The 27,361-nt window shown below is 31.5% G+C and overlaps 1 protein-coding gene across 7 annotated transcripts in view; it reads left to right on the forward strand.

Moving 5' to 3' along the window:
- Positions 1-26,341, forward strand: part of MEP-1 (zinc finger protein MEP-1) — a 79,911-nt gene extending 53,570 nt beyond the window's left edge. For all 7 annotated transcript variants that reach the window (XM_088224391.1, XM_088224395.1, XM_088224392.1 and 4 more), the window contains exons 5-9: positions 17,250-17,489; positions 20,845-21,152; positions 22,771-22,891; positions 24,210-24,525; positions 25,191-26,341. In XM_088224391.1, the coding sequence (XP_088080517.1) occupies positions 17,250-17,489; positions 20,845-21,152; positions 22,771-22,891; positions 24,210-24,524 (984 nt within the window). In that variant the 3' untranslated portion in view covers position 24,525; positions 25,191-26,341. The remainder of the gene's footprint in view (positions 1-17,249; positions 17,490-20,844; positions 21,153-22,770; positions 22,892-24,209; positions 24,526-25,190) is intronic.
- The last annotated feature ends 1,020 nt before the right edge of the window (positions 26,342-27,361 follow it).

Consider the following 27,361-nt stretch of genomic DNA (forward strand, 5'->3'; position numbering starts at 1 on the left):
CTAATGTATGGAAGCGAAGCATGGAGTTGGAAAAAAAGGGACGAAAGTAGACTGAATGCTGTTGAAATGCGATCCCTCAGGTGAATGTGCGGAAAAACAATGTATGATAGGTGCCCTAATGTCGAAATTAGAGCAGAATGCAAGGCTGAGTTAAGCATTATCGTCAAAATTAAGAAAGGTCTTTTGCGATGGTTCGGTCATGTGGATCGAATGAATGATGAAAGAACGGTTAAAAAGATTTATGATGCGAATGTGTGTCTGGTTGTAGAAGTCGAGGAAGGCCGAGAAAGACATGGCATGATCAAGTACAACAAATTCTTGAAAGTGGTCATGTGAAAAGTCGGAATAATCGATGTGCGTGCATGAGAAGATGTATGAATGTGAAGGAAGCAAAGGAAGTGTGCCAGGACAGAGTGGTGTGGCGTTCTATCCTCTGCCTACCCCTCCGGGAAATGGCGTGATGGTTAGTTAGTTAATATTTAAAGTTAAGGGATTGTTATCCAGTCTCATTTTTATTTTATTGACACCGTTTTGAGCCCCAGAATAAGTTTCATCCCATCTGTCACTAGTAAAAATTAGAGCTGCATCATCTGCAAATGCAATTATGTCACAATTTTTTATGTGTGTCAGACATAAATCATATACAAAATGAAGAAAATCAGTCTCAAAATACCTTGTGGTACACCAAAATCAATAGGTTTATCTTCGCTAGTAATAATATCTATTTTTACTTGTTGTGTTCTACCACATAAATAGCTTTTAAACCAGTCTAGTAAATTACCTTGTAAACCTATATTTGACAGATGTTTTATCATGATTTTATGTGATATTGTGTCGAAAGCTTTTGCTTAGCCTAGAAAAATTGAAAGACATTTCTTGCCGGAGTCTACATATTTAGAAATAAGATCTGTTATACCAGAGATTGGCTTATCTGTACCTATTTGCTTTTTTAAATCGCTTTTTGAAATCCATACTGATAGAATATTATTAATGTCTATGTATTCTAAAATTCTTTTTTAATTTTTTTTTTTACTATTTTTCTGTAATTTTAGAGATAGTGTTAAGTAATGATATTGGTCGATAGTTGGCAATAACTACTCTGTCTCCTTTTTATGAATAAGAATTACAATAGCTTTTTTAAGGATTATGGGAATGTGCCAAAACTAAAGCTTAGGTTAAGAGAGAGGCTGTGCAATAGTTGATTTTAAATGCTTAATCAGAACAGAACCAATACTATCAGGACCTGATGAATTCGATGCTTTTAGTAGACTAATAGTTTCAATGATTTCATTTGGGCAAATAGTTATGTTAGATGAGCTAAATGTATTGTTTTATGTTTTCTGCCAACAATAATTCAGTTTCTTTTCTGTTTTGGAGAATATGTGTAGCCAATTTAGCGCCTATCATTGAGAAATAGTAATTACCGTGCTTTGCAATTTTTTACAATCCGTAAACATTAAAGAATCCCTATCTTTCAATTGCCTTATGGGTGAGTCTTTTTTCACAAAAATATTGTATGTTTTTTTTTATAACTTCAAAGACTTAGAGGTGCAATCTAGTGAGTCGATTATTATTTATATCACTACAGAGATGGGTAGAATTTTTGTTTCAAGATTATGGATATTCGAGCGTTTACAGGGCTTATGACCTGTCATAGGTTGGGTTCAAGTGGCCACTTTTATGTAGAATTCTACAACATTCCCCATTCCGCTTATTAGCGAATATTCTGGGTTTTTTGTAAACGCTCAAATATCCATAATCTTGAAACAAAAATTCTACCCATCTCTGTAGTGATATAAATAATAATATACCTACTCCCCCTTGGGATAAAAAAACCCAGAATTGTGTGTGTATAAATATGTAAATATATATACATACCAAAATAATATAGTGAGTCGATGTTTTTAAAGTAATTTACTTTTGCACAGTTTATGATGCATACATTATTTTAATTGTATTAATATCTTTGAAATCTTAAATTAATCCCGTATTTCAGATACGAAGACAATAGAACGATAAAACATTTTTGGATTCTGAAGTTCTGCGAAATCTCATGATTTGACATTTAATTACATTTAGTTGATGTTTATTTGTTAAACCCCACTGAAATAGTTTATTTAGGTTATGTTGAATAGAAATACTGTCATCAATAGCATGAATAACTCAGAAAATCTTCATGTCAGCAAATAACAAAATTTTGACACTGTTAAATGTCAACAATGTATTTATGCAGTAAAACATTGACATAGATAATATAACAATAATAATACTAATAGGAAAACTTGTAAAATGTTTATTTATCTAACACAAATTATAATACTACAAGGTTAACTTATAAAGTGCCGGTTCATCATTAACATAAATAATAAAAGGATAATTTATAAATCACATTTTTACTATAACCATGAATAATATTATTTTATTTTTATTTATTACAAAAGTATTAGGCGTACAACCGAGTAATACGCCGAGCTGGTCCCCCTAAATACAGAGCATAACCTTAGAGCCGTGAATATTCGCTTTGGCGGTCAACACAGACGTGCGGCTGAGAAATTCTGATGATTATCTGCGCTTGGGGTTATCGGATGGAACTATTTTACATTCCTAGTCACAATGCAATGCGGAAATCCCTCTCGTCTGTTCCTTTCTAGCAACTGTTCACAAGCAAACTAACGGCATTCAATATCTCTCGATTCCAACGCGTATGGCACCCAATTTGCTTTCTTCTGAATCAATCCCGTGGTTTTGAGACATTTTTAGATTTCTTGTAGAGTCAATCCCAATGGCTACCAATTCTTCTTGACTTTGACACGAGTCCTTCAATTCTGCATCCTTGAAAATCCTCTATCTTGCACCGCTATGGCTGTATTTGAAGTGATAATCACCATTCTTGAAGCTTTGAAACCACTCGCAGATTTTTCCCACTAATAGCGGCCTCACCCATTTTTGATTTGAGATCATTTGATGAGCCTCAGCCGCAGATTTCTTCATTCAGATTCAATTTAGCTCATAAAATAACATTTAATCAAGAATAATTTTATGATGCAGACATAAATTGACTAATGTTTCTATGAGGTTATGTTGACAGATGCCCAAGTTTATTGCATGACTCGTCTATTTATTTCGACCACTATTTACGGCTAAAGCCATCTACGGGAAAACGCTGGAAGCAAAGTTGTACATGTAATACATATTTTCAAATTATGGTTGTAATAAATAATAAAATAATAAATAAATAAAAGCGCCCTTTGATCTGTGTTGAAAAGGACACAACAGACAGATCACATGTCAGCGTATGTGCCAGCACGTATGCTAGCTCTGCCAGCAACAAATAGTCCCCTCAAGATGTCAGCAAATGCGTTGGCTAATACACATTGACCAATAAGTATTAGTCAGCGTGTAGAGGCGATTTTACCATATGCAGGGTATGGATCATGTTAGTAAAAGCTTTTAATTTTTAAAAAATAAAAATTTTAAAACACGAAACATTGTTTAAGCAAATTTATTGATTTAAATTATGAAGTTTATCAATTTTCACATTGATTTGTTGAGCCGCGAAGATTTGAATCTGCCGATGGTTATATTTTCTGTCATCTTTAAAACATTGATTGACTTATTTATTTCTGTGACGTGAAAGATCGGCCACGTTTATTGATGTTCGTGTGATTCATATGAATCAATTCACTTGCTAGGCAATGCATCAAAATACTTTTTAATTTTTATATTTCTTGGACCGGTTTGTTTATTCAGCAATATTTTTAATATGTTCAAATGCTTGTAGACAAGTATTGGATTTTGCATCTGAAGAGTTTATAAAAATTGATAAATATATTTCAATACCCTAATTCAACAGGGAACTAATTCAAAGTACCGCATTTCGGGAAAACTGCATTTGAAAATATCACAAATACCTCGCTCCAATGTAAAGGTATTTTAAAACCCTATCACTTAATATTATTTATTTATATATCAACGGTTCAAAGAACCTTTTACAATAAAAAGCTTAACAGAAATAATTACAGCAGTTAACAATTCATTATGTAATAAATAATAAGAAATATAACTATATATTTAAACTGAATAATTAAAACTAAACAAATTTGTTAAAATATATATATTTTTTTTTAAACTGCAATAAAGTTAAAAAGAAACATAACGTGTCTAAGATGACAAATTAAAGATTAATATAAATATAACAAAGTTAAACTGAGAATAATTTAACATAAACATAAAGTGGCTAGTATTTAGCTAGGTAATAATGAAAAAGAAAAATAATGCTACAACAATACTTAATAAATAATACGTTTTTTGTATCAATATGAAAGCTTAAATAACATTAATAACACCTTTATTTTATCAGTTAGTTGGAATTTGGCCATAAATCCACAAATGAATAATTTAAATATAAAGAAATAAACACAAATACGTATTCAAGAAAACAAAGTTAAATTTAATAATATGTTTTTAAATAAATTTATTCCCTTTCTTCACGAGTGAGATTACATTTTAATGCATTAACAGAGTTTCTATTGAAAATATCAAATATTTTTTTAAACTTATTTCCATACCTATGTATTCTGGATATAGGTGAATGCATTTCGAAGTTGGTACGAAAATTGTTACAATAAAATAATTCTCCACTTCTAGTACACCTACCAGGTATTCGAATTTGAATTAGTTCAAGTAAAGCAGGGCTGTCAACTATTGATTTCATTATTTTAAATAAGAATAACAAATCAGCTATAACTCTTCGGTCTGACAATTCAAGTCATCTCATTTCACTTCTAAGAAAATCATAATTTAAGGCTTCAACAGGTATTTTTAATTTATAGTTTATAAAGCGCAAGAATTTATTTTGTACCCTTTCAATAGCATGAGAATGAATTTCACAATAGGGGGACCAAACTGAAGAATTGTATTCAAGTCTACTCCTTACTAAAGTGCATTACAATTGTTTAACAGTAAATACATTTTTGAAATTTGACACTACTTTCAAAACAAATCCAAGCATCTTCATTCCATCATTAGGGATCTGATTAATATGAAAGGTAAACTGTAGTTTCTTATCAAGCAAAATACCTAGATCTTTTATTTGAGACACTCTTATCAAATCTATACTCTTTAACAAATAAGCAAATTTAATAGGGTTTTTACATGTACAGAAGGCTATATTTTAACATTTACATATATTTAACTAAAGTTTGATTAACTACACCAATGGTACAATCTATTTACACTCTCCCGAAGAGTATAACAATCAATTTCATTTTTTATAATCCTATATATTTTTAAGTCATCAGCAAACAGTAGAATATTAACATCTACGAAAAATTTAACTACGTCATTTACAAAAATACTAAACAAAATGGGTCCTAAGTGGGATCCTTGAGGAACCTCACTTGTCGCCAAAAACGGCTGTGACATAAAATTATTAACTTTTACTATCATATTTCTACCAGTTAAATAACTTTGAAACCAATTCAGCATATTCCCTCTAACTCCTAAAAAATCTAACTTCTTTACCAAAATTTTATGACAAACCTTGTCAAATTCTTTACTAAAATCGGTGTAAATCGAATCTACTTGACATTTTTGATTTAAAGCATTAATTATATAAATTCGTCAGAGTTGATTAGCCGAGAGTAAAACCACGTTGAACTGGTGATATTGCATGTCTTATTTGTGAAATTATTTTATCAAGTATAAGGCTTTCGAATAGTTTTGGAATAGTTGATTGAATGCAAATAGGTCTATAATTTTTTATGTTGTTTTTGTTACCCTTTTTAAATATTGGCGACAATTAACTCATTTTCCAAAGATTCGGACAATGACAAATTAAACATAAAGGAAAACTCGATTCATGTACACAATTATATAAAAAAGTAGGAGGAATCTTATCCAGACCAGCTGTTTTACGAATATCTAATGATTTTATTTTACTAATTATATTTGAAAAAGAAATATTACAGTCCGTTATGTCTAGACATTCTTCCAGAAAAAAGTATGGTAAATTATTGTCTTGAGCTTCAACATTAACTTCACCAAAAAAACGTGCAAACAAATTAACAGTGTCTCGCATATTGTTCGTATATTGTGAATTATATGACATGAACATCCGTACATTTGAATCATGATTCTTTAAGGATTTAACATAATTCCAAAAAAATTGTTATTTGACTGTATTGAACCAATAATACGAGTATGAACAAATATATTTGTTATAACATTCAACTGATAGTTTAGTACACTTTTTTCTAATATTTTGAAATTTAGTATATTCAGCAGTATGATGCATTTGTTTATATTTTTTTATTATAATTCAAATCATGAGAATTAAAAAACAACCAATCGGTACTTTTAAGCTTGTCACGAATTTGAGCATAGTCAGCTTTAGAAAAACCAAGTTCTGAAGATTTAATTTCGGAACCAAGCCATGTTTCAGTGAGAATGTAGATATCATGCTGTAGTATAGAAGCAGACGGTGTAAGTTCTTGAAGCTAGACCCAAGGTGTAATTAATTTATTAGCCTATCATACCTACACAATCGTTCATAACACTTGGGAATCTTATTTCTATGTCTTGTTTTTGATCAATTCCTTTTACCGGTCGCATCTATAGAAACCGATCTACCGAATGCTTTTGAAATTGGACCGATTTTTAAACATATCTTTGTAGAATATGATATAGGAATGGTTTTGTATATGAAATTTTGAACATTAGAGGTTGGCAATGCTAAAAGAAAAAATAACCCAAGAATATTTTTGAAGCATGGTGATATTATTCGATGCCGTGAGTTTGTATTGAGGCAAATCTCTCAAAGAATACCAAAATTTCATTACCCTAAAGAAAATAGTAATCATTCATTGAATATAACATAAACTTTTAAAATTGCAAAAATGACATTATTAAATTTTGTAAAAAGGTTTCTTCCTCAACTTAAGATGTTTTAACAACCTCAAAAAAGGTCTCTTCAGGGGTGCTATTCTAAATCATTCTCGTGGCACGAGAAAACAGCTTTTCTCGTGTATTTTGTATGTAAATACACGAGATAATACGGCCATGAGAGCGTTTGGAATACCAGCCCAGAAAATATTCTAGAAGAAGACAAGGAAAAGACATTTTAAAGAATCAGATTTCTCAAGCAATCAAAGATAATGTTAAAAAACATATCAATTCGTTTTCTCAACGAACTACTAATACAATCAATCCTGAAGTTTGATATGTTTCTATAGAATTCCTTAAGGTTTAAGTGTAGAGTAAGAGATTGAAGTGTTCAATAGAGAAACATGTTAAATGTTTTCCCATTGAACTAACAATGTGGTGATTTAGATTTTAGACCAATAATAAGGCAAACTTTACTTGCTTCTTTACCATCCACTAGCATCATTAACCCGAAACCTGAACATTGAGTTATTTCTCTATAGAATTAGGGAATCCCAGCCATAAGGGACATTATTTTTTTGAAAATCTAAGATGCATACCCTCCATTGTTTTTTTATTTGGCCTCAATAACATAAATAAAAAGTATTATTGCAATAAGGTAACGATAACCCGTGCCGACTTGAGATCAAAGTTGAATCTGAGAAATTGTACTGGGAATAGTTTGGAATGATTTTTAAATGTAAGTTTCTTTTGTAAATAAGTCACCAATTTATTCAATGTAGATATAAGATGTTATTATTAATGGAAAAGCGCAAAGTTTTGATAATGTTGCTACAGTTTATAAAGGCGCGTGGTGAAATAATTTTTGTATGGCTGCACAAGCTTTTTAACCAATATTTATAGGAAGAACACACTCCTCCAGATTGGAGAAGGGCTGTTGTTATGCCTGTATACAAGGGAATAGGTTCAAGGGTGGAATGCGGAAATTATAGAGCAATCAGCCTTTTGCGCGCTGTTGGCAAAATGTGTGGAAGAATACTGATTGATAATACTAAGGATAGAGTGTGGGATATACAGAGCAGTTTTATGAATGAAAGAGGATGTATGGATCAAATATTTGATTTACGAAATATGACATAAAAATTTCTTGCTAAAAACCAAAAGCTTTTCTGCACATTTGTCGATCTGCAAAATTTTGGAAGGTATTATCGGAGTATGGAGTGAGCGGAAATCTTACACGGGCTATCGCTTCCCTGTATAAATTTATATAGCACAGCATTTGTTAGGGTAAATATATCATACACATCGTGGTTTCATCATGGAAAATATCAGCCCCATGCTTTGTAAAATAATAAATCTATACCTAGAAAAGGGGATTTATCCTGATTGTCCAAAAATATCTATAATAAGGCCTATTTACTTTGCAAACAATATAAACCAAGCGTTAAATAACAAGAAAACACCTGATTGTTATATTTGTCGATTATGCTAAAGCCTTCGACACCTTAGATCGCTCTAGCCTTGTAGAATATTTGGACGATGCTGGGATCAGAGGAAAGTATAAAGAACTACTCGCTAATTATCTCAACAATCTAAATATAATTGTGAAAATAAAAGACATATTCAGCAATAAAGTACAAATAAAAACGGGAGTGGCCCAGAAGTCAGTAAATTGGTCCCCTAGAATACCTGATTACTGTAACTCTATGGCAAATGTCCTACGACACTCACTGTGCTATCAGTTTGCAGATGATACTGCAATTGTTGCTAATGGAGACACACAAATACGCGCAGCAAATACTGCAATCGGATTTTAATCAAGACTATAAATGCACAAAATAGATCCTGTATCAAAATATAAGTATTTAGGTATTATCATAGATTCCACTTTTAATTGTACAGGTAAAAACAGTTTGCAATAAGCTAAGAGTATGCCTGCTTAACATGTACCACTTAAAACCATACCTACCATACCCAGTGCTGAGACTAGTTTACTTGGGGCTAGTTGACCCAATAATTCAATATGGATTAAGAATATGGGGCCTAAGTTTCAAATCAAATAAAAACTATCGTACCTGTAAAAATAAAGATTGAGGCGTAAGACAATAAATAAAATATTATTTGAACGTTTTGCCTATTAACAAACAGTGTCAGTATAAGATAATGACAGATCGTTTCCTCGATTGCACTTTTAAATCCAAAGTAACCCACCAGATTGTAACCCGACAAGTATCGGCACAGCAGCTGACGGTGCCACGACAAAAGAACTACTATAGAGATAGAACAATGGGGAGTGTAGTACTAAAACTATTTAATTTAATACCTGTTGAAAATCGTGTAGAAAAAAACCTAAATACATTTAAAAAATAGTTGAAAATCAATTAAAAACAGCAAGACAAACTTAAGTGTGCACATACACATATTATATTCTTCATATATTATTAAACTATGTACTTACCTTTATAAATTTTAAAAAAAAAATAGGCTTTGCGGGAACACAAATACAATTATGTATGTTATTTTATTTGTTAAAATAAATAATACTGTATGTTTACTAGGGATGGGATTATTGAGAAAGATATTGAAAGGAGGGTGAGTGCCGGAAACAAAGTGAATTGTGCACTTAAATCAACCTTGGCAAATAAATGTTTGTCGCAAGAGGCAAAATTAGCAGTTCACAATGGAGTCCTGGTCCCGACTCTGATGATGAAACGTTGCTTCGGTCCAAGGTAGCTTTACCATATGCCACAGTCAACATTCGGAATGCGTCCGCGGACCTAATTTTGTTTTTCACACAAAATTTGATACAGATTCTTTGATCCTTTTTTTGGAATAAGCAAAAATCGAAGACGAGCCAAAACAGCTAATGTCAAAAATTAACTGAACATTTAAAATGGCCGAACTTGTCGGCATAAGTTAGAGACATGAGTGCCAACATAATGCCACAAAAAAACGAAAATCGAATTTATGTAACACGCGGAAATTCAAAATTTGCGATACTTTTTGAGATTCAAAAAATTTGAAGGTAATTTTTTTTTAAAGGATTAGAGCGATGGAAAACGGCATAAAAATGACTTTTAATGTTACCTTACATTTTAGTTTTTCCGGGTTTATGGGTCCCCATCTCCAGTGGGTATTAGTTTATCAGCGTTCAACATATCGACACTGGAAAGGCTATTTACTTTAAGTGACATTTTTTCTGAAAATTAGTTTTTATAAGAGTTTGACCAAATTTATTTTTATGCGTCGATTGCACCGGGTTTGAAGATGATCGGAGCACTTTTGATGTCGGTTCAGCAGTGGCGAGCGGTGAGTTTTTAAATTGGTAAGCTACGAAAATTCTGATATAATGTCCATAGCGGTAGTATTAGTATGGCATATAAAAAACAATTCTATTTTATATTTGATAAATAATAATTATATATTTGATAAATGATGAAAGAAAATAGTTTCAGTAAAAATATTTTCTTGATTTATTTATTGATTTGGTGTTTATTTTGTAGAACTCCATATTTAAACTTAAAATATTAGAAATCAAACACTGATTTGAGTCTACTGAACACAGTGTTCAGTAGACTCAAATCAGTGTTTGATTTATAATATTATAAGTTAAAAAATATTTTCTAATGGAACATAAACATTTGATTTAAAGAATACAATTTAAAAAAACATAATTGCAAAAAAAATTTGAACCCCGTAAGGATTCGAACCCCCGCCTTCGTCATTAGAAAGTAACGACCCATCTGCGCAGCTATCACGTGTTTTGGGTCGGGTGCCGAAAAAGTCATTAATAAAACTGGATGATTTATTAGCGTACCGGTGCATCTTTGATTAAGTCTGACTATTATAACTTGTCTCGAAATAAAACACTATTACCGAGTACGATAGTTCACCAAACAAAACATAAATTACGTTTTAAGAATCATTGTTTCATCGACTTTTATTATCACATTATTATTCACAAAACGACATAAGTTATGCATTTTATAATTCTTCATATATATTTATTTTTAACACTATACACTAGTAACGTTTTTATCATAACTCTAACTGAATTTTTAAAGTTTAAATGGATACTGAAGAATAACCTACAATATTGACTAACTAACTGTCATCATATGGACAAAAACGAATTACAATTCAAAAACAATTAGCAAATCTTTGGTTTTTAAAACCCACTAAAGGATTTATACTATATTATGGATTAAAATATCAATTCGTTTCGATTAAAATATCAAAATATTAATTTATTTTAAAGCAAATTTACTTTCAAACCACCGAAACATAAGTAGATTAATTACTTACTTATTATTGTAACTTCCGTGTTAAGACATACAAAATATATTCGCTATCTCTTTCTCACACATAACGAGTGCGTATATTGTCACCTCCCTTAGACTGTCGTAAGTCAAATTGATGTATTTCAAAGAATACTAGCCCTTATGACAAAGTATTGAAAGACTAAATTGCATTAATGAAAGCTGCAAGATTTTACTGTAATCGCAAGTGTAATTTTTCGAACAAGATTGTAAAATTTTAGGTTTAAAGACATATTTGAATTAGTGTAATTAAGTCAGCCGAGTAATCTCGTGTAATCCAGTAGTAATAATTTTGGCCAATAGAGCCGCAACTGGTCACTGTATGAAATAAAGGAATATGGTATAAATTTACTTACCCAAGTAATATATTTTTTTGGTGATGTGTTTTTTCTTAATAATACTGTAACATAGAACATTACTTTCGATGTCAAAAATATAGTAAGCTGCATGTAATCTATTATAAGGAGCATTCGCCCCGGCGGTTCAGTAATTTGAAACTAAAACCAAAACTGAATCTGAAACCAATTCAGCGGCCTCTGAGTCCTAACAAATTCAATTTCTTTATTAAAATTTGATGACAAAGCTTTACAATTACACTTTCAAAGGAATCAACTTGACATTTTATTTATGCAATGCATTAATTGTATCATTTTGATAACTAATAAAATTTGCAAAGAGTTGATTTCATTGAACTAGTGATATTTAATTTAATTTATTTATTCATTCAAAATTACAACTTATTAAGGCTTTTTAGGCTGTGCCCGTGTCAAGCCATAATAATTAACAATAAAATATACATAGTTAAATTGATCAAATTAAATTATAATGACATGTGATGCAATAGAATAACAATCCAGAAAAACAAAGTATAAATAATTAAATTCCAAAGAAGACAATGAAAAAAAAGAGGTATAAACATTAAAAAACAGATTTAGATTTATACATAATCAATTATACAAAATAATAGTATCATTGAAATCAAAAGAAAAAAAAAAAAAATGTAATTGAGATATGGTTTCCAGAAACTCACTTTATACTGTAGTAAGAAATGAGAGCAATAAATAATATGCAACATAACAGTGAGAACTAAATTCAATAATACAAAAATACATAATGAAAAAACATAAAAAATATCAAGAAATAAAGAAAACAAATAAAAGTACGGAAGATATTGCCTGTCTTTGAGAAATTATTTTGCCAAGTATAAGGCTTTTAAATAGTTTTGGAGTGGTAGATTGAATGCAAATGGGTTTATAATTATTTTAGTTACCCCTTATGAATCTTCTTTCTTTCTTTTTCTTCTACAGCCTTATTCTCTCCACTGCTGGATAAAGGCCTCTTCCAAACGTCTCCATTCCTTCCTATCATCCGCTTTCATCATCCACGTTTTACCGGCAATAGAGGCAATGTCGTCGACCCATCTTTTCTATGGCCTTCCAACACTTCTTTTGTTTGCCCACGGTCTCCACTTTATTATTCTGGGAGTCCACCTGCCATCATTTTGCCTCGCCAAGTGTCCTGCCCACTGCCATTTCAATTTCGCAGCACGATCCATGATATCCACGACTCCGGTTCGGTGCCTTATTTCTTCATTTCTTATTTTGTCTTTTAGACATGCACCGAGCATCTGTCTTTCCATGGATCGTTGCGTGCATTTTAATTTCTGGCTACTTTTTTGTGTTATAGACATGGTTTCTAGTCCGTATGTTGTCACCGGCAATATGCACGATTCATATACTTGTCTTTTCAAGCATATAGGGACTTGTTTATTTTCAAAAATATAATTAAGTTTGCCGAAAGCAGCCCAACTTATCCCTATTCTTCTTGGTAACTCCGCTATCTGGTTATCTTTACCAAGTTTGACTTTGTGTCCTAGATAAATATATTCATCAACCACTTCGATTTTATTATCGTTAATGAAAATGTCTCGTCCTGTTGAACTCATAATCTTTGTTTTATGAATGTTCATTTCCAAACCAATCTTATGAATATTGGAGTCAAATAACCAATTTTCCATAGGTCGGGATATATACCTGTATAGACAAATTAAACAAATATTTTAATGGAAAACTCGATTCATGTATACAGTTAGGTAAAAAGAAACAGAAGGCATCTTATCCAGACCAGTTTTACAAATATCAAGTGATTTTATTTGGCTAATTATATTTAAAAGAGAGATATGAATAATCATCTGCATCGTTCTATCCCCCCTCTACTACCATTCCCGCATAAAATATGTTAGTAAATATTTCAACAGAGACAAGAAACATTTAAAAAAAAGGGAGTATGGAAGTCTGGGGATTTGGAATCTGGTTGGTTAAAGTAATGCAATAGTAAAGTGATAACTAATGTTACACAATATGTAATCCCTTCTTTTAGTATCAATCTTGATATTATCTTTAGGGGGTTTACACAATCTCAGAAAAAGATTAAATAGAATAAAGTTAACAAAAGAGTCTACAAAAAAATATTTTTTTAGCTAAAAAACTAAAAAAAAAAGAGACTTTAAAAAGATTGTTGATTTTGTAACTTCAGTTTGCCCCTATGTGGCCCCAAACATGTACGACAATAAAAAAGTCTAATAATATAAAGTACCTTGGTATTTATCCTAGATAGTAATATGAAATGGAAATAAATGCTATGGTAAAAACTTATTTACATATTAAGGAGGAGTGAGCATTATTTTTATTATTAATAGTTTATATTATCATTTAGAAGGGAAAAAAAAATAATTAATAAATTTTGGTTATACTAAGAAACATTCTCTCCCAAAAATATAAAAACTTTTAACATTCTATTCTGCAGTATGGAATCATAGTCTGGAGAATTTTTGAGGGATAGCGCCCTTGAGGTATTAAGCGCCCTTGAGGTATTTTATTACGAAAATGGCGCTATATAAGTTATCCATAATTATTATTATTATAGAATCAAAGTCATAGTCATTAATTCATTAATTATGGATAACTTATATAGCGCCATTTTCGTAATAAAATACCTCAAGGGCGCTTTACATGGTGATTCTATTATTAAGTTAATTTAATTGAAGCTTTTAAATTTGTAATTTAATTAAAATAATTTATTTTGTTGTCACGTGCTACGGATTTATTCAAATGATTTAGAGAACAAGTGGGTTTTAAGTTTTTTCCGAAACATCACTTCACTTTCGTACCTTACAAGACAAATTTACACCCACTTTTGATTGCTTAAAAAAAAAAAAAAAACTAAAAATATACTAAAAATGCCTAGAACTTACCCTTCAAATTTATTTTTTAAAGAACTACCAATTGACAATTTATGATATCTTTAAAAAAGCATATACTAATTTTCAAAGAAAAAAAACCCACTGATTTACAAAATTTTCAAAACCCTAGATTTCCAAATAATTTAACTTTACACATATGCTGTGGTAGCTTTCCCTTATGTCCATTGGGTCAATGACCCCCCAAAATTTGCCACCAATTAAACTAATTTACTTAAAATACATTATAAAGAAAGTATATAATATAATGCAATTAGGTTTTACAATATTTAAAAAAAAAAAAAAAACATTCACTAAAATATATAAGGACCTATTTATCTTTATGTTTTTATAGATGTTATCGAGAATACTATTAACATAAAAAAATACACTTTGAAGACAGACCAGCAAAGTTTCTAAATAAGAATCATACATATTATCAAATTGTGTTACAGCAAAATGGTGTGTTTATGTGTATTTGTATGAAAGTAAGTGTAGATGTGTGTTTATGTGTATTAGTGTAGGAGTAAGTGTTCAGGTCTGTGTAAGTGTGAGCATCATTAAATAGTAAGTGGGATCATATCGCGAATGCGCGGGTCATTCCTGTAACTGTGCCAAAGCTAATGTCTTATCTCTAGATTTTCTTATGAGAAAGAAATAGATGAAAGGTCCCGTGCGTACATGAACATCGGAACATTTCGCCCAAAAATAATTCGAACGCTTGCATTGTCCCGGAGAGATAACAATATGAAACGAGGAAGATAAGAATAAGATTGATAGTAATAATATCATACTGGCATTGGTCTAGACTGGAATAGATACGATGATTAATGAATTCCCATGTATTTTACATGCCCATTCTTAAAAAGGACGAATTCTTAATGGAAAGGATTAACATAAGTTTGTATTGAACAATGTTTGAGTATGTCCAAATGCTTGCAGACTGGTTGGATTTCCTCCCTCGGGAGTTGTTCATATTTAAATTTATTGTAACAGAGAGGGAAAACATTTCTGAGAAGGGAATATGGGGGTCTAGGCATTTACAGGGCTTATGACCTGTCATTAACTGGTTTAAGTTGTGTGAATGTTACGCAGTGTGTAAAGTGGCCACTTAAACCAGTCAATGACAGGTCATAAGCGCTGTAAATGCCTAGACTCCCATATTCCCTTCTCAAAAATGTTTTCCCTTTCTGTTGCAACAAATTCAAACAAGTTTATATTTTCTCGTCCCTTTTTACAAGATTGAAATGAGCTTTGTGAATAATTTATTATTATAATCTATTGCTTCTTGCATGTGTCCAATTACCTAGTGTTTCGTATGCGCTAAATTCATATTGACTCATAAAATTGAAATCCTATACGTTTTTAGTAATTTGATATGTGGTTTAAAAGTTAAATGTAGGTACTAGTAATTTTTATCTGTGAAATTACGATGGTGATAGTTGAGAATGAAATATATTTTTGACACCAAAGAGAATTAAGATTTTTTAAGAAATTCTCTGAGCAAAGATAAAGTGCACTCGCTCTGTTAGGTATTTTGTAAATTTGTGTAAGATATTCCAAAAATCTATGTAGACATAGATATATTTATGTTTTGTTAAAAAAAAAAAATTGCATTAAAATTCACATGTATTTTATTTGACACTTTATATACATATACAATAAATATACATATAAGGGCGGGTATATTGCCTTAAGGAAATTTCTTCCTACCTACCCAAACCGTTCAGTTTGAGAAAATTATAAATACACGGACATATTGAATCTTACAATTTTATACAAAAATTAAAAGCAAAGATTAACATAAATAAATATATGTATAAAAAAAATAACACTTTACTATGAAGAGAGGAGAGGGGATGGGAAGGAAAGAAGAAGGATAAAGGAACAATTAAAATATTTAGATAGTGACATTTTAATCTTGACTTAAATGTAAATAAAGAAGGGGCGTCTCTAACATTAGTGGGTAGATTATTCCACAATCGAGCGGCTACTACTGTGAAAGAGGAGGCAAAAAAATCAGAGCGATGACAGGGTATTAAAAGGGTTCTCTCGTTACTAGAACGAAGAGATAGTCCGTGTTGTGAAAGAGGTTGGATGAGCTCTCTCAGATAAACAGGCGAAGTGGGATTATTTAAAATATTGTGAAGAAGTGATAGAATGTGAATGTTTCTTCTATGCCTGATACTGAGCCAGTGTAGTTGCGTGCGATACTCGGTTATATGGTCAAATTTGGGAAGATTATGTATATATATTACATGTACCTATTTAGTAAAAAAATGACCCCCTTATTTTTAACCCCTTCAGCCACCATTGCACATATGTAATACAACTGCAGCTTTAAATCATTATTCATGTGTTAGGGAAAAAAACTTTAATAATCTTCCAGAAATCTTGAAAGAATCTGTTTAATAATCTGTAAAAATTAAATGCAAATAGAATAATACTAATTATATATATATGCAAATAAAAATGAATGTAGAACAAACTTCCTCTCTTAACGAAAGTTTTCCCTCTATTAGAGGTAGAAACGTTATTATTAATTATGTGTGTACAAAACATTTATAACATTATACTAATTTTGTCAACAATTAAAAAAAAAGTTTATCTGCACACGCAATAGTTTTAATAATCACCTTTATTACCACGTATATTTGATGTCAGATACTTGAGTTTCATACCCTTTTAAAGGTTTGAAAATCGGATTTTACTAAAATAATATACAAAAATTATTTACTGGAGTTCTACTAACAAAAGAGTAGAACCTATCTCTCTGTATTGTAATATATTATGTTGGATAATTTCCCCAGATGACAAGGGCCCGCCACAGTATGATGAGCACGTACCAGGCTGCCCTGGCCAAGAGCACTCCCTCGCAGTCCGCTGGACTGGCAGCATTGTACCGGGGTCGGGGGCGCCCTGCCGCTCCCAGCCCCGCCCCCGTTCCTCTAGGCCCGCGCCCCATCGCTGGGGCACCACTAGTCAGAGGGGGTTTGGTGTACCGCCCCAACCAGCAGCTAGTGCTGCCCACCAACTTCCAACTCCTGCCGGTATGTACTTGACTTGACTTCTTACCGCTTTACCAACTTTTTTATACTATCTTAAATTATTAAATTTCAATCGAGTTTGCATAGAATGTGCAAAAAATCTCAAGCAATTTCTTAACTAAAAAAACTTTTTAAAACTATATCCTTAGCAGCTATATAACTTTCTTATGTTAAAAACATAAACTCTTCAGGATAGTCGATCAAAGCTACTTTTGTAAATCATTGATTGCACCTACATTTTGATTTTCCATGTTCAAACTGAAACAAGATGCTCGACTTCTGGGCCACAGTCTCGGGCTGGAGAAAACTAGATTCAACCTAAAATCACGGAAGCATTACCTAAGCAATAGGGTTATAGATGGTTGGAATAAGTTGCCACAAGAGCTAGTCTTAACATGACGTCTCAATAACCATAAATGGGCTCGATTTGATTTGGAAAAGTTTAAGTACTCTAGCAACTTTAGTTAAAATATATTTAATCAGCTTTAAGCTGCTCGCAAATAATGATAAATAAAAATGTACTGATTTATTCAATATGGAAAATCAAAAAGTTAGCCCTTTAAAGATTAATTTAACGTTTTTTAATTGAGGGGGATTGCCTCTGGACTGGCACCACGCATTAGACACCTTTCATGTAATATAATTGATCCAGATATGCTGCAATTGTAGTAGAAAATCAGTGCCCTGTGCACCACCGGGAGTGGATAGAAAAATTATTATGAAATTGTGTTCATCAATCTGCCACCCCAAAAACTAGACAAATGTCCAGTTTGTAAAAAGGGAGTGAGTTTCTGTGCACAAAACTATCTGGGGAGCATGTTTTTTCTATATTATTTTTTTACTTTTAACAATTTTTTTTACTTTTAACAATTTTTTTTATATGATTTTAGTCAATGCAACATATTTTCTTGAATAATTATTTACACCAGTTAACGTGTTTTCTATCAAAATTACCAATGTTTTGTCAAAACTATTCACTCAAACTTACACAAAATAATTTATATTATAAAAAAAGATGCACTTAATTTTTTTTAAATATTCATTTAAATGCAAAAACATACAAATATGTTAGAAAAACTGGATGAAATTGTAAAGAGGCAATGCGCTAGCGGTAAAAATGTTTACAACTAACTTTTTTGACAGCGTCATTACGATGATGTCACACAAACTTTGTAGTAAAATGTCGTGGGTAGAACGGAAAATTAATCTGAAGTATGGTTTTGCGGGTTCAAACACAACCATAGATGGCACTGTAAGTGCTATTTTATAAATAAATGTCACCCGGCTTAAGTTATAAGCGCAGACGTACATGTACACCCATACTCCTATGAGGAAAGTTTTGTTTGGGCCTTTATGTACGGCCATACTTCCGGACAGGTTAAGTGGGCAAATACAGTAACGAGCTTAGAACCCCACTCCGCTGTAACTTTATTACCATTTTCTTGCATTTCAAATTAGTTAAAAATATGAAGTCCCTCTGCCTTTAAAACTGTTTTTGTGTGTGGAGGGAGTGCTTTCATTAGTAAAATATTATGTTAACTTGCATTTTGCTAGCCCATAGCAACAGTGAGATATCCCTGAAAAACATATTCCGATATGACTAGAATTTGAGGTTTGTAAAGGGTCTGACTGTATTATATTATTCAAAGTAGATTATAAATGCTGTATTTTTCAATTGTTTAATCTTTAATACATTATTATTTATTTAATTTATTATGCTATCTGCATATTTATCTCAAAATTGGAAATTTCAGGTTTATCTCACTGTTGTTTTGTGCTAGCGATATATATTTTAAAGTATGACTGCGATTGAGATACACCTGCATGATTATACTGCATTTCTTGATGGACGTAGCAAATAAATAAAATTAGCTTCAATCTACTTTATTTAATTTAAATCCTCGCCCTCCGCTGATGCAATTGTAAGTAATACCACTGCAAGTCTAATTTGTGTTAAATCTTGAGATTTAAACCCAGATTTATCACATGAAATTATTTCTATTGAAACTAATTTTAACTTTGACATGTAGCTTACACTTTCAAGAACTTTGCGGATTGAAAATTTGATTGAATATTTGTGAGTGATTACAATTCCTGAGATAGTTAATTTCAGAATACGCTTTGCTTTTCTATGATACAGACAGTCCTTGATTTTATTTGTAAAAATTATTTAATTGGCTCTTGAAAATGCGTATGTATGTGCAGAAGTAGAGATGTAAACCAAAAATATCAATTAGTTCTCTTATAAATATCTATCAATTTATTAATGTGTAAAACTAGGCGTACAGCAATTAAGTTTTTTAAAATATTTTTATAAATTTGTCAAGAAATGTTAATTACAACAATGTTTTCCCCTTTTATTCATAATACAAACAAGCAAATCATCACGCTGTTTCTCTGTAGGCAGAAAGGATAGAATGCCATATCACTCTGTCTTTGCATACAGACCTTACTTTTTCTACCTACATCCATACATTTTCTCAAGCACGTATGCCAATTATTTTGACTTTTGAAAAGCCTATCTTTAAGTATTTTTGTCGCATTTTGTCATGTCATGTCTTTCTTGGTTTTCCACCAACAAAACAACACCACCAATGTTGTAAATCTTTTAAGCTATTTATTTTTTCATAATGATGTGATTAACAATTATGAAAAGTCTAATTTTTTTTTTAAAGTTGTAGAAAATACAAATGTTTGAATAAATATGGTGAAAAAGATTTTTTTTTTCGTACATTTTCAAGAAATTTTGCCATATAATTTAATGCTCTAATTTTTACCGCGCGCAAGAAAACATTTTTTGTATCCAACTTCCCGTAGGGCTGAACTAAAAATATGGTGAAAAAGATTTTTTTTTTCGTACATTTTCAAGAAATTTTGCCATATAATTTAATGCTCTAATTTTTACCGCGCGCAAGAAAACATTTTTTGTATCCAACTTCCCGTAGGGCTGAACTAAAAATATGGTGAAAAAGATTTTTTTTTTCGTACATTTTCAAGAAATTTTGCCATATAATTTAATGCTCTAATTTTTACCGCGCGCAAGAAAACATTTTTTGTATCCAACTTCCCGTAGGGCTGAACTAAAAATATGGTGAAAAAGATTTTTTTTTTCGTACATTTTCAAGAAATTTTGCCATATAATTTAATGCTCTAATTTTTACCGCGCGCAAGAAAACATTTTTTGTATCCAACTTCCCGTAGGGCTGAACTAAAAATATGGTGAAAAAGATTTTTTTTTTCGTACATTTTCAAGAAATTTTGCCATATAATTTAATGCTCTAATTTTTACCGCGCGCAAGAAAACATTTTTTGTATCCAACTTCCCGTAGGGCTGAAGTTCCTCATTGTATTTTTCTAGGGAGGGCAGACAACAATCAAAGCCAATCCGTTAGGTCAGGTGACAAAATCGTTGCAACACCAACCGTCCATTTCCATAACCCCCCTGCCCCGCGCACCTCCCGCCGCGCCTCCGCCGCTGGCGCCGCTGCCTGCCGGCGCTGGGGGGCCCACCACCAAGGCCACCTTTGTCATCTGTGAGATCTGCGACGGCTACATCAAGGACCTCGACCAACTCCGGAACCACATGCAGTGGATACACAAGGTTAAAATACACCCCAAGATGATATACAACCGACCTCCTCTAAACTGTCAAAAGTGCCAGTTCAGGTAAGACTTGTTCACACTCCTCTTTTTAATTTCCTATTTTTAATTACCTAAATAGTTTGACAAAATTATTGTTTATTTATTATTAAGTTCTCAGGACTGGATTTTCTTGATGATTTTTCAATTATTTGAGTTGGTCGTTACATATTGTAAATAAAATATTTGATTTTGTTTGATGTGCTATTTGTTATTTTTGATTGATGTTCTTGTTAAACTGTACTTTAGTATATCGTCATCTTAATTTGAATACAATATAAGTAATTTTTTTTCTGTATCTGAGATTGTATTGAATATTTTTCACCTTACAAAATACCATCTATCTCTGTCATTTGAATGAAGAAATTGTTGACAGAAAGGAGATAAAACACACTTTTTGAATAACGCGTATTTCAAAGATGTATATTCCTTGCAGTTAGCAGGTGGTTGGTAGTACACTGTCCGTCATAAGCAGAAAGGTGGGTTTTTGAAAAAAATCACAAAATTTGTTGAATATAGGGTAATGTTCTACAAGAAATTTTAAACCATTTGATAATATATAGCAATGAGCAGTAAAAAAAAACTCCGTACTAAAAATGATAATATTTTTTAAGCAATAACACAATATCTAGAGAGAAAAATATAAAGAATAAGCAAAAACTCAGTGTAGATATGATACACATAGGATTTATGCTTTAGAAAAAATTCTATGGGCGGGGGGAACAACCACATAAGTCAAAATGCCTTATTTTCAGGAGACAGCTTTTTGTGTCTCAAACATTGCAGGAATCAAATGTAACATTGAAAAAATATCCCTTTTTCTCCATACTATTATTTATTATTATTATTATTATTGCTAATAATCAGGAATACGTAGTCATGTGATAACTCTTAAATGTAACGTCGTTTAAGGCGTAAAGTTAGAAAAGGTTCTTCTCCGAGAAAACTTTTAGCTGATAACTAATAAATTTATTTTGTGTGATAAATTACATTGATAATACTATCCTTAATAACGTTATTTGACTTCTGTGTTTTGGAACACGTGCATACTATATGCATACTACAAAAAATAATAAGTTGACTTATGTGATTGTTCCCCCCCGCCCATAGAATTGACATACTGTGTTTTTTACTTTTGATAATTTACAGTTTTAATTTGCATCAAGTTGATAAATACTAAAAAGTGTCATTTCTCAAAATACGGCTTCCGTAAATAACTGCCATTTTGCATATGACGGCAGTACAATACTTTACTTTTGTTTGGATGTATACTTTAAAAACAAAATATTTATTTTTAAAAACCACTTAAGTTTTATACAAAATGACTGATTCACAATGTTTTTATTGTCTCCTGTAAAAGTTATCATTTTGTGATTTGACTCATTCAAATTAAGGTGAAAATATTCTATACAATTTAACACAGGACTTATGTCTTAATAAATGTATGTATGCAAAATAGTAATTAAGGTACAATGAATATACAAAATGATTTTTATGCAAGGAATAATTTTAAAAAAATTTAGTCCACCTTTGTTCTTATTTTAGTTTTATTTATCTTTTTTTATATGGTACTGTGTGGAACGTATCCCCCTTGCAAAAAGAGGTTTCAGTGTAAATATTTTAAAACTAATTTTCTATTTTATAGGTTCTTTACTGATCAGGGGTTAGAACGCCATTTGCTGGGTTCACATGGTTTAGTGACAAGCTCTATGCAGGAAGCTGCCAACAGGGGTAAAGATGCTGGTCGCTGTCCTGCTTGTGGCAGAGTAAGTTTAAGCAAAATTTTGACATTCCTATATCAATATTAATAATTATTAGGTATTTAAAAAATATTATTTTTATTTTGATATGAGTTGTTCAATAAAATACTTATCTGCACTTCCACTTATTTATGTGCCCAATTAATTTTCACACTCGGTCTTTTATTTTCTGACTCTAAAGATACCCGCTTGCGGTGATAGTGCTAATTATTAAAACATGGTGTGTCCGGAAAGTAATATCAGTGGTTTTTTTTGGAGCGCGCACAGACCAGTTGAGAATGGTAGTGGGGAAGTCAGCTAACGAACGCTGGGTCGCTGTCTTCTCCGGCCATCCGGAGAGTAAGGACAAGCGTTTCCAGCGAAGTTGTTTTGGGACGGTACAAATGAAAAATGCAGCGCTCGGTACAGGAAAGGATGGCGATCAAGTTTTGCATTGAACTTAGCAAGATTGTGGTGGGAACTGTTCAAATGATCAAGATGCTCTATCGGATCGGCAAAAGGTCAAAGTTCAATCGCCCCAAGAAGGCCAGGATAAGCAGATCCAAAATCAAGACGATGCTCATTGCATTTTTCGATACCAAAGGAGTGGTCCATCACGAGTTTGTACCACCTGGTACAACTGTGAATGCGAAATTTGTAGAAGTGCTAAAAAGACTGGAACACAGGATTCAATGCGTCCAGCTGGACATCTACGTTCTAATGATTTCCCAGCCCCCCTACAGTCCGGACTTGGCTACTCCTGACCTGTTTTTGTTTCCACGCCTGAAAGGACACACGAAAAGAAAGCATTTCGAGATCAGGGGGGGGATCCAAGCAGCTTGTACCGCAGCCTTAAGGAGCATTCTGGAGGAAGCCTACCGTGGCGCATTCGATGCCTGGAAAAATCGCTGGAGCCAATGCATCAGTGCACGAGGAGCCTGTTTTGAAGAATTTTGATGTGTTGTAACAAAAAGTTCAATTAATTCTTTGTAATCAACATATTGACTAATTTCCGGACACACCATGTATATTTATTTATTCAAAACATACACGCATTAGTTGATTAGTCAAATAAGTAAGTGAAAGTTTACCATGGATTAAACTTATGAAAATATAAGTTACTATATAATTACAGTGGAATTCAAACAAAAATTGCCAATAAACAACATAAATCTAACTATAACTTTAATTTATCCATTAATTTTTTTTTCTTAACTCATTATTTTTCTTATTATATTACAAATTGATTATTCAAAAAATATATATGCTGAGAGCTTAGAGTTAAGAATTTATGATAGATATGAAAGAAAATAATATTCTACAATGTGTAATGCGTGTCTTTCAGGTATATCAGTGGAAGCTCCTAAACCACGTGGCCCGCGACCACAACATGACCCTGAAGCCAGCGCACCTGTCCTACAAGTGTACGGTGTGCACGGCTACCTTCGGTATGTACAAGCAGTTTGAGAACCACGTGTACTCGGCACACAGCGTGGTGGCCAAGCGTGTCACGGAGAAGAGCAAGTCCCTGACCAACAACCACTCCGCTGGAACTTCCAAGAACAACGTGTCGGATTCCCTGCTGAAGCCGCTGAAAATTAATGATGAAATCACTATTATACCTCAACCAGCTAAGCTGAATAAGAATTCTGATAAATAAGGTAACATTCTACACTGATTATCTGTTACAAGTGAAATTGATGCGATTGAATCATCATCATCTTCATATGTTTTTTTTAATATTTTGCGATTTTATTTGCGTTATATGTAATTTGTGATGGAAAATATGAATTTGATAAAAACAAATGTTTGATAGCTAAATTTTTCTATGTACACCTAATTTTTAGCATATGTAATTTTGACCTTAAAAACAGTTTTCTTTTTGCTTCTGTAATGAATTTGTAACATTTTAAATCCCAGCACCAATTGTATTTGGTTTATTGTTGGGCATTATTTTCTTAGTAATTTTGTTTTTTTTTTAAAATATTTGCAGTTCTTCTGATTGAGAATATACTAATAATCATTTAACATAGATATTTTGTGTCTAAGTATCCTACTCCTTTTAATAGTTTTAAGTCATTTAGTGTTAGATGTTAAATGTATTAATGGATACTCGTTCGGATCGACTTCGATACAGCTAGGGCGATTTTATCAAATATCTGTTGTCAATCTAAGTAATACAATGCGTGACTCAATGATAGTAAAGACTTTGTATGCATACATTGAATATTGCGAAACAAATATTGCGTCATGCGATACTGTTATATGATTTGCGAATTTGCTGCACATTTCCCACTGGAAAATAAGTATTTTCTTTCCTTTACAGCTACGGGGATGCTTGTATATTCCATTTGAATGCAGAGTTAAGAAGACATTGTAAATAGTCACCGATCATTTAGTTTCTCGCAAATAAATATATTTACCTAATTGTTTTGCACCAAAGACCTTCCACATTAACTGGTTGTTTGTTATTTTGTTTTTAGTTACAACCAGTTACCCATTGTACCTGTTAATCAATTTAATGATTTTTCTGTATACAAATTCCAATATTTCACATCCTTAATACATGTTTTTGTGCAGTGCACTTTTTTGATATTGCTCCTCTGAAAATTGTCAACTCAAGTTGGTGTTTTAATATCGACGATAAGTGCCGGTAAATGTAGACACAATGGTGTCATGATAATTGATTTCATTCGAGTAAATTTACTAATTTGCAATATTTTTTTTAAAAAACAATAATTTCGCTTGCATTATTAGTAATTTATTGGCATAATCATATTGAGTTTATCAGATTTTGACAAATTAAATATTGATATTTAGATAGTCATTATTTTGAATTCAAAAGAAAATGTATAAATCCTATTTACTATCATAATTTATTTTCGTGTATTTTGGAATCGACTTTTTGGTGATTTCTTTGGCATTAAAAAATTTTTATATATACTTTTTGGCTATCGATATTTTGTTGGTCCAGTTTTATATACAAACAGAAATTAAACAGCCATTGTAGGTTTTGTATTGTAAATATTTATGGTATTTCTATAGTCATCTCTTGTGACTGCCTAACTTACGAATTATATGGGATGAAGTTATTCAATTTTTGCATCCTTGAGTTCTTTTGTAAACTTACATTTATTTAGGCTTGAAGATAAATTATTATTCTTTTTTTTTTTTTATAAGTTTGGTTAAGATTAGTTAAGGTTTACAATTATTTGAAAGAAAATTTAATTGTAAGTACTTTTTTATTATTATTATTTAAATGTCAATTAACTTGATGAATTAGAGATTTAAAATATGAAGTTAATGGACATAAGTTCTGGACACTTTAAATTTTTTATTGGGCAATTGACTTTTTTTATACTGCAATATTTTGAAGCGTGAATTTAGGATTTTATTTTACCTAATTGTTCTCAAAAGTTGATATACAATAAATCAAAACCATATTTGTAACTTCTGTGAAAAAATAAAAAGAATAAATGGTCTAGTACTTTTATCAGAATTATAAATAAGTATACCATCGAAGTTCTCAGGAAGATTAAAAATTAATTGCGTAACAATGCTTATCCTCAAAGAAATTGATTTGAGTTATTATTAGCAGAGTCAAATCATGAACCCATTTCTACTTTTGTCTACGATTCATAATACATAACTGCGATGTTTGCATTCCATGATTTTGTGAAAAGGATTGTCAAATATGTGATATTCTATAAATACGATTTTGAATAAATATGTTTTATTGTAATACGGAATTAAATAGTTTAAGACTTCTTCGATCAGTTGTGTTTCTTATATTAATCAATCAAACAAGTTGCATAATATATTATGTAGTGATGTTGAACCTCTGCACCTTAAAATCATCGTGATTCAATTTTTTATTAAAATGTGCAAAGAGTCGCTGTGGAGCAAAACGTTATTGTTTCCATCAGAGGGAATGAATAGTCTCATTTTCACTACAGCATGACATATATTTAGCCCCTACATATGTAATGTTAATGCATTAATTAATTTTATTATTAGCTTTGATGTTCAACAAACTACATACATAATGTACTATGATTTTCAAGCTCGATTATTTATTAAGTAATATGAATGATCAATATCAACTTTTAGACCGCAATGTGATCATGTAACATTCTTGTAGAAGTTGGCTGAGAATTGCAGAAAACACAGTTGGGTGCCAGATTTTTATTTGAAAGATTCATCCCTTTAACAGCAAAGTTATATATATAACAGAGATGTTTCTTTGTTTTAGAACTTCGACTTCTTCATTTTTTATTTTGAACAAATGTTTCAAGGGTGTTAATCAGTGTGCTGTAAATGTATGCAATATGGATTTTACATTTGTCAGATCACCTGAACTTGAATATGTACGAGACTCGGGATTAATTTCAATGAATAGAACACATTACATCCAAATTGGAGTTAGTAAGGTATCCGAAGTATTGAATCATGATTGAAATAAAATGAAAGTATTTTATAATGAATTCTAAACTGTTC

The sequence above is a fragment of the Micrasema longulum genome, unplaced genomic scaffold (assembly GCF_059751315.1).
Source record: "Micrasema longulum isolate JH-2025_06_02 unplaced genomic scaffold, ASM5975131v1 h1tg000281l, whole genome shotgun sequence".
NCBI lineage: Eukaryota > Metazoa > Arthropoda > Insecta > Trichoptera > Brachycentridae > Micrasema > Micrasema longulum.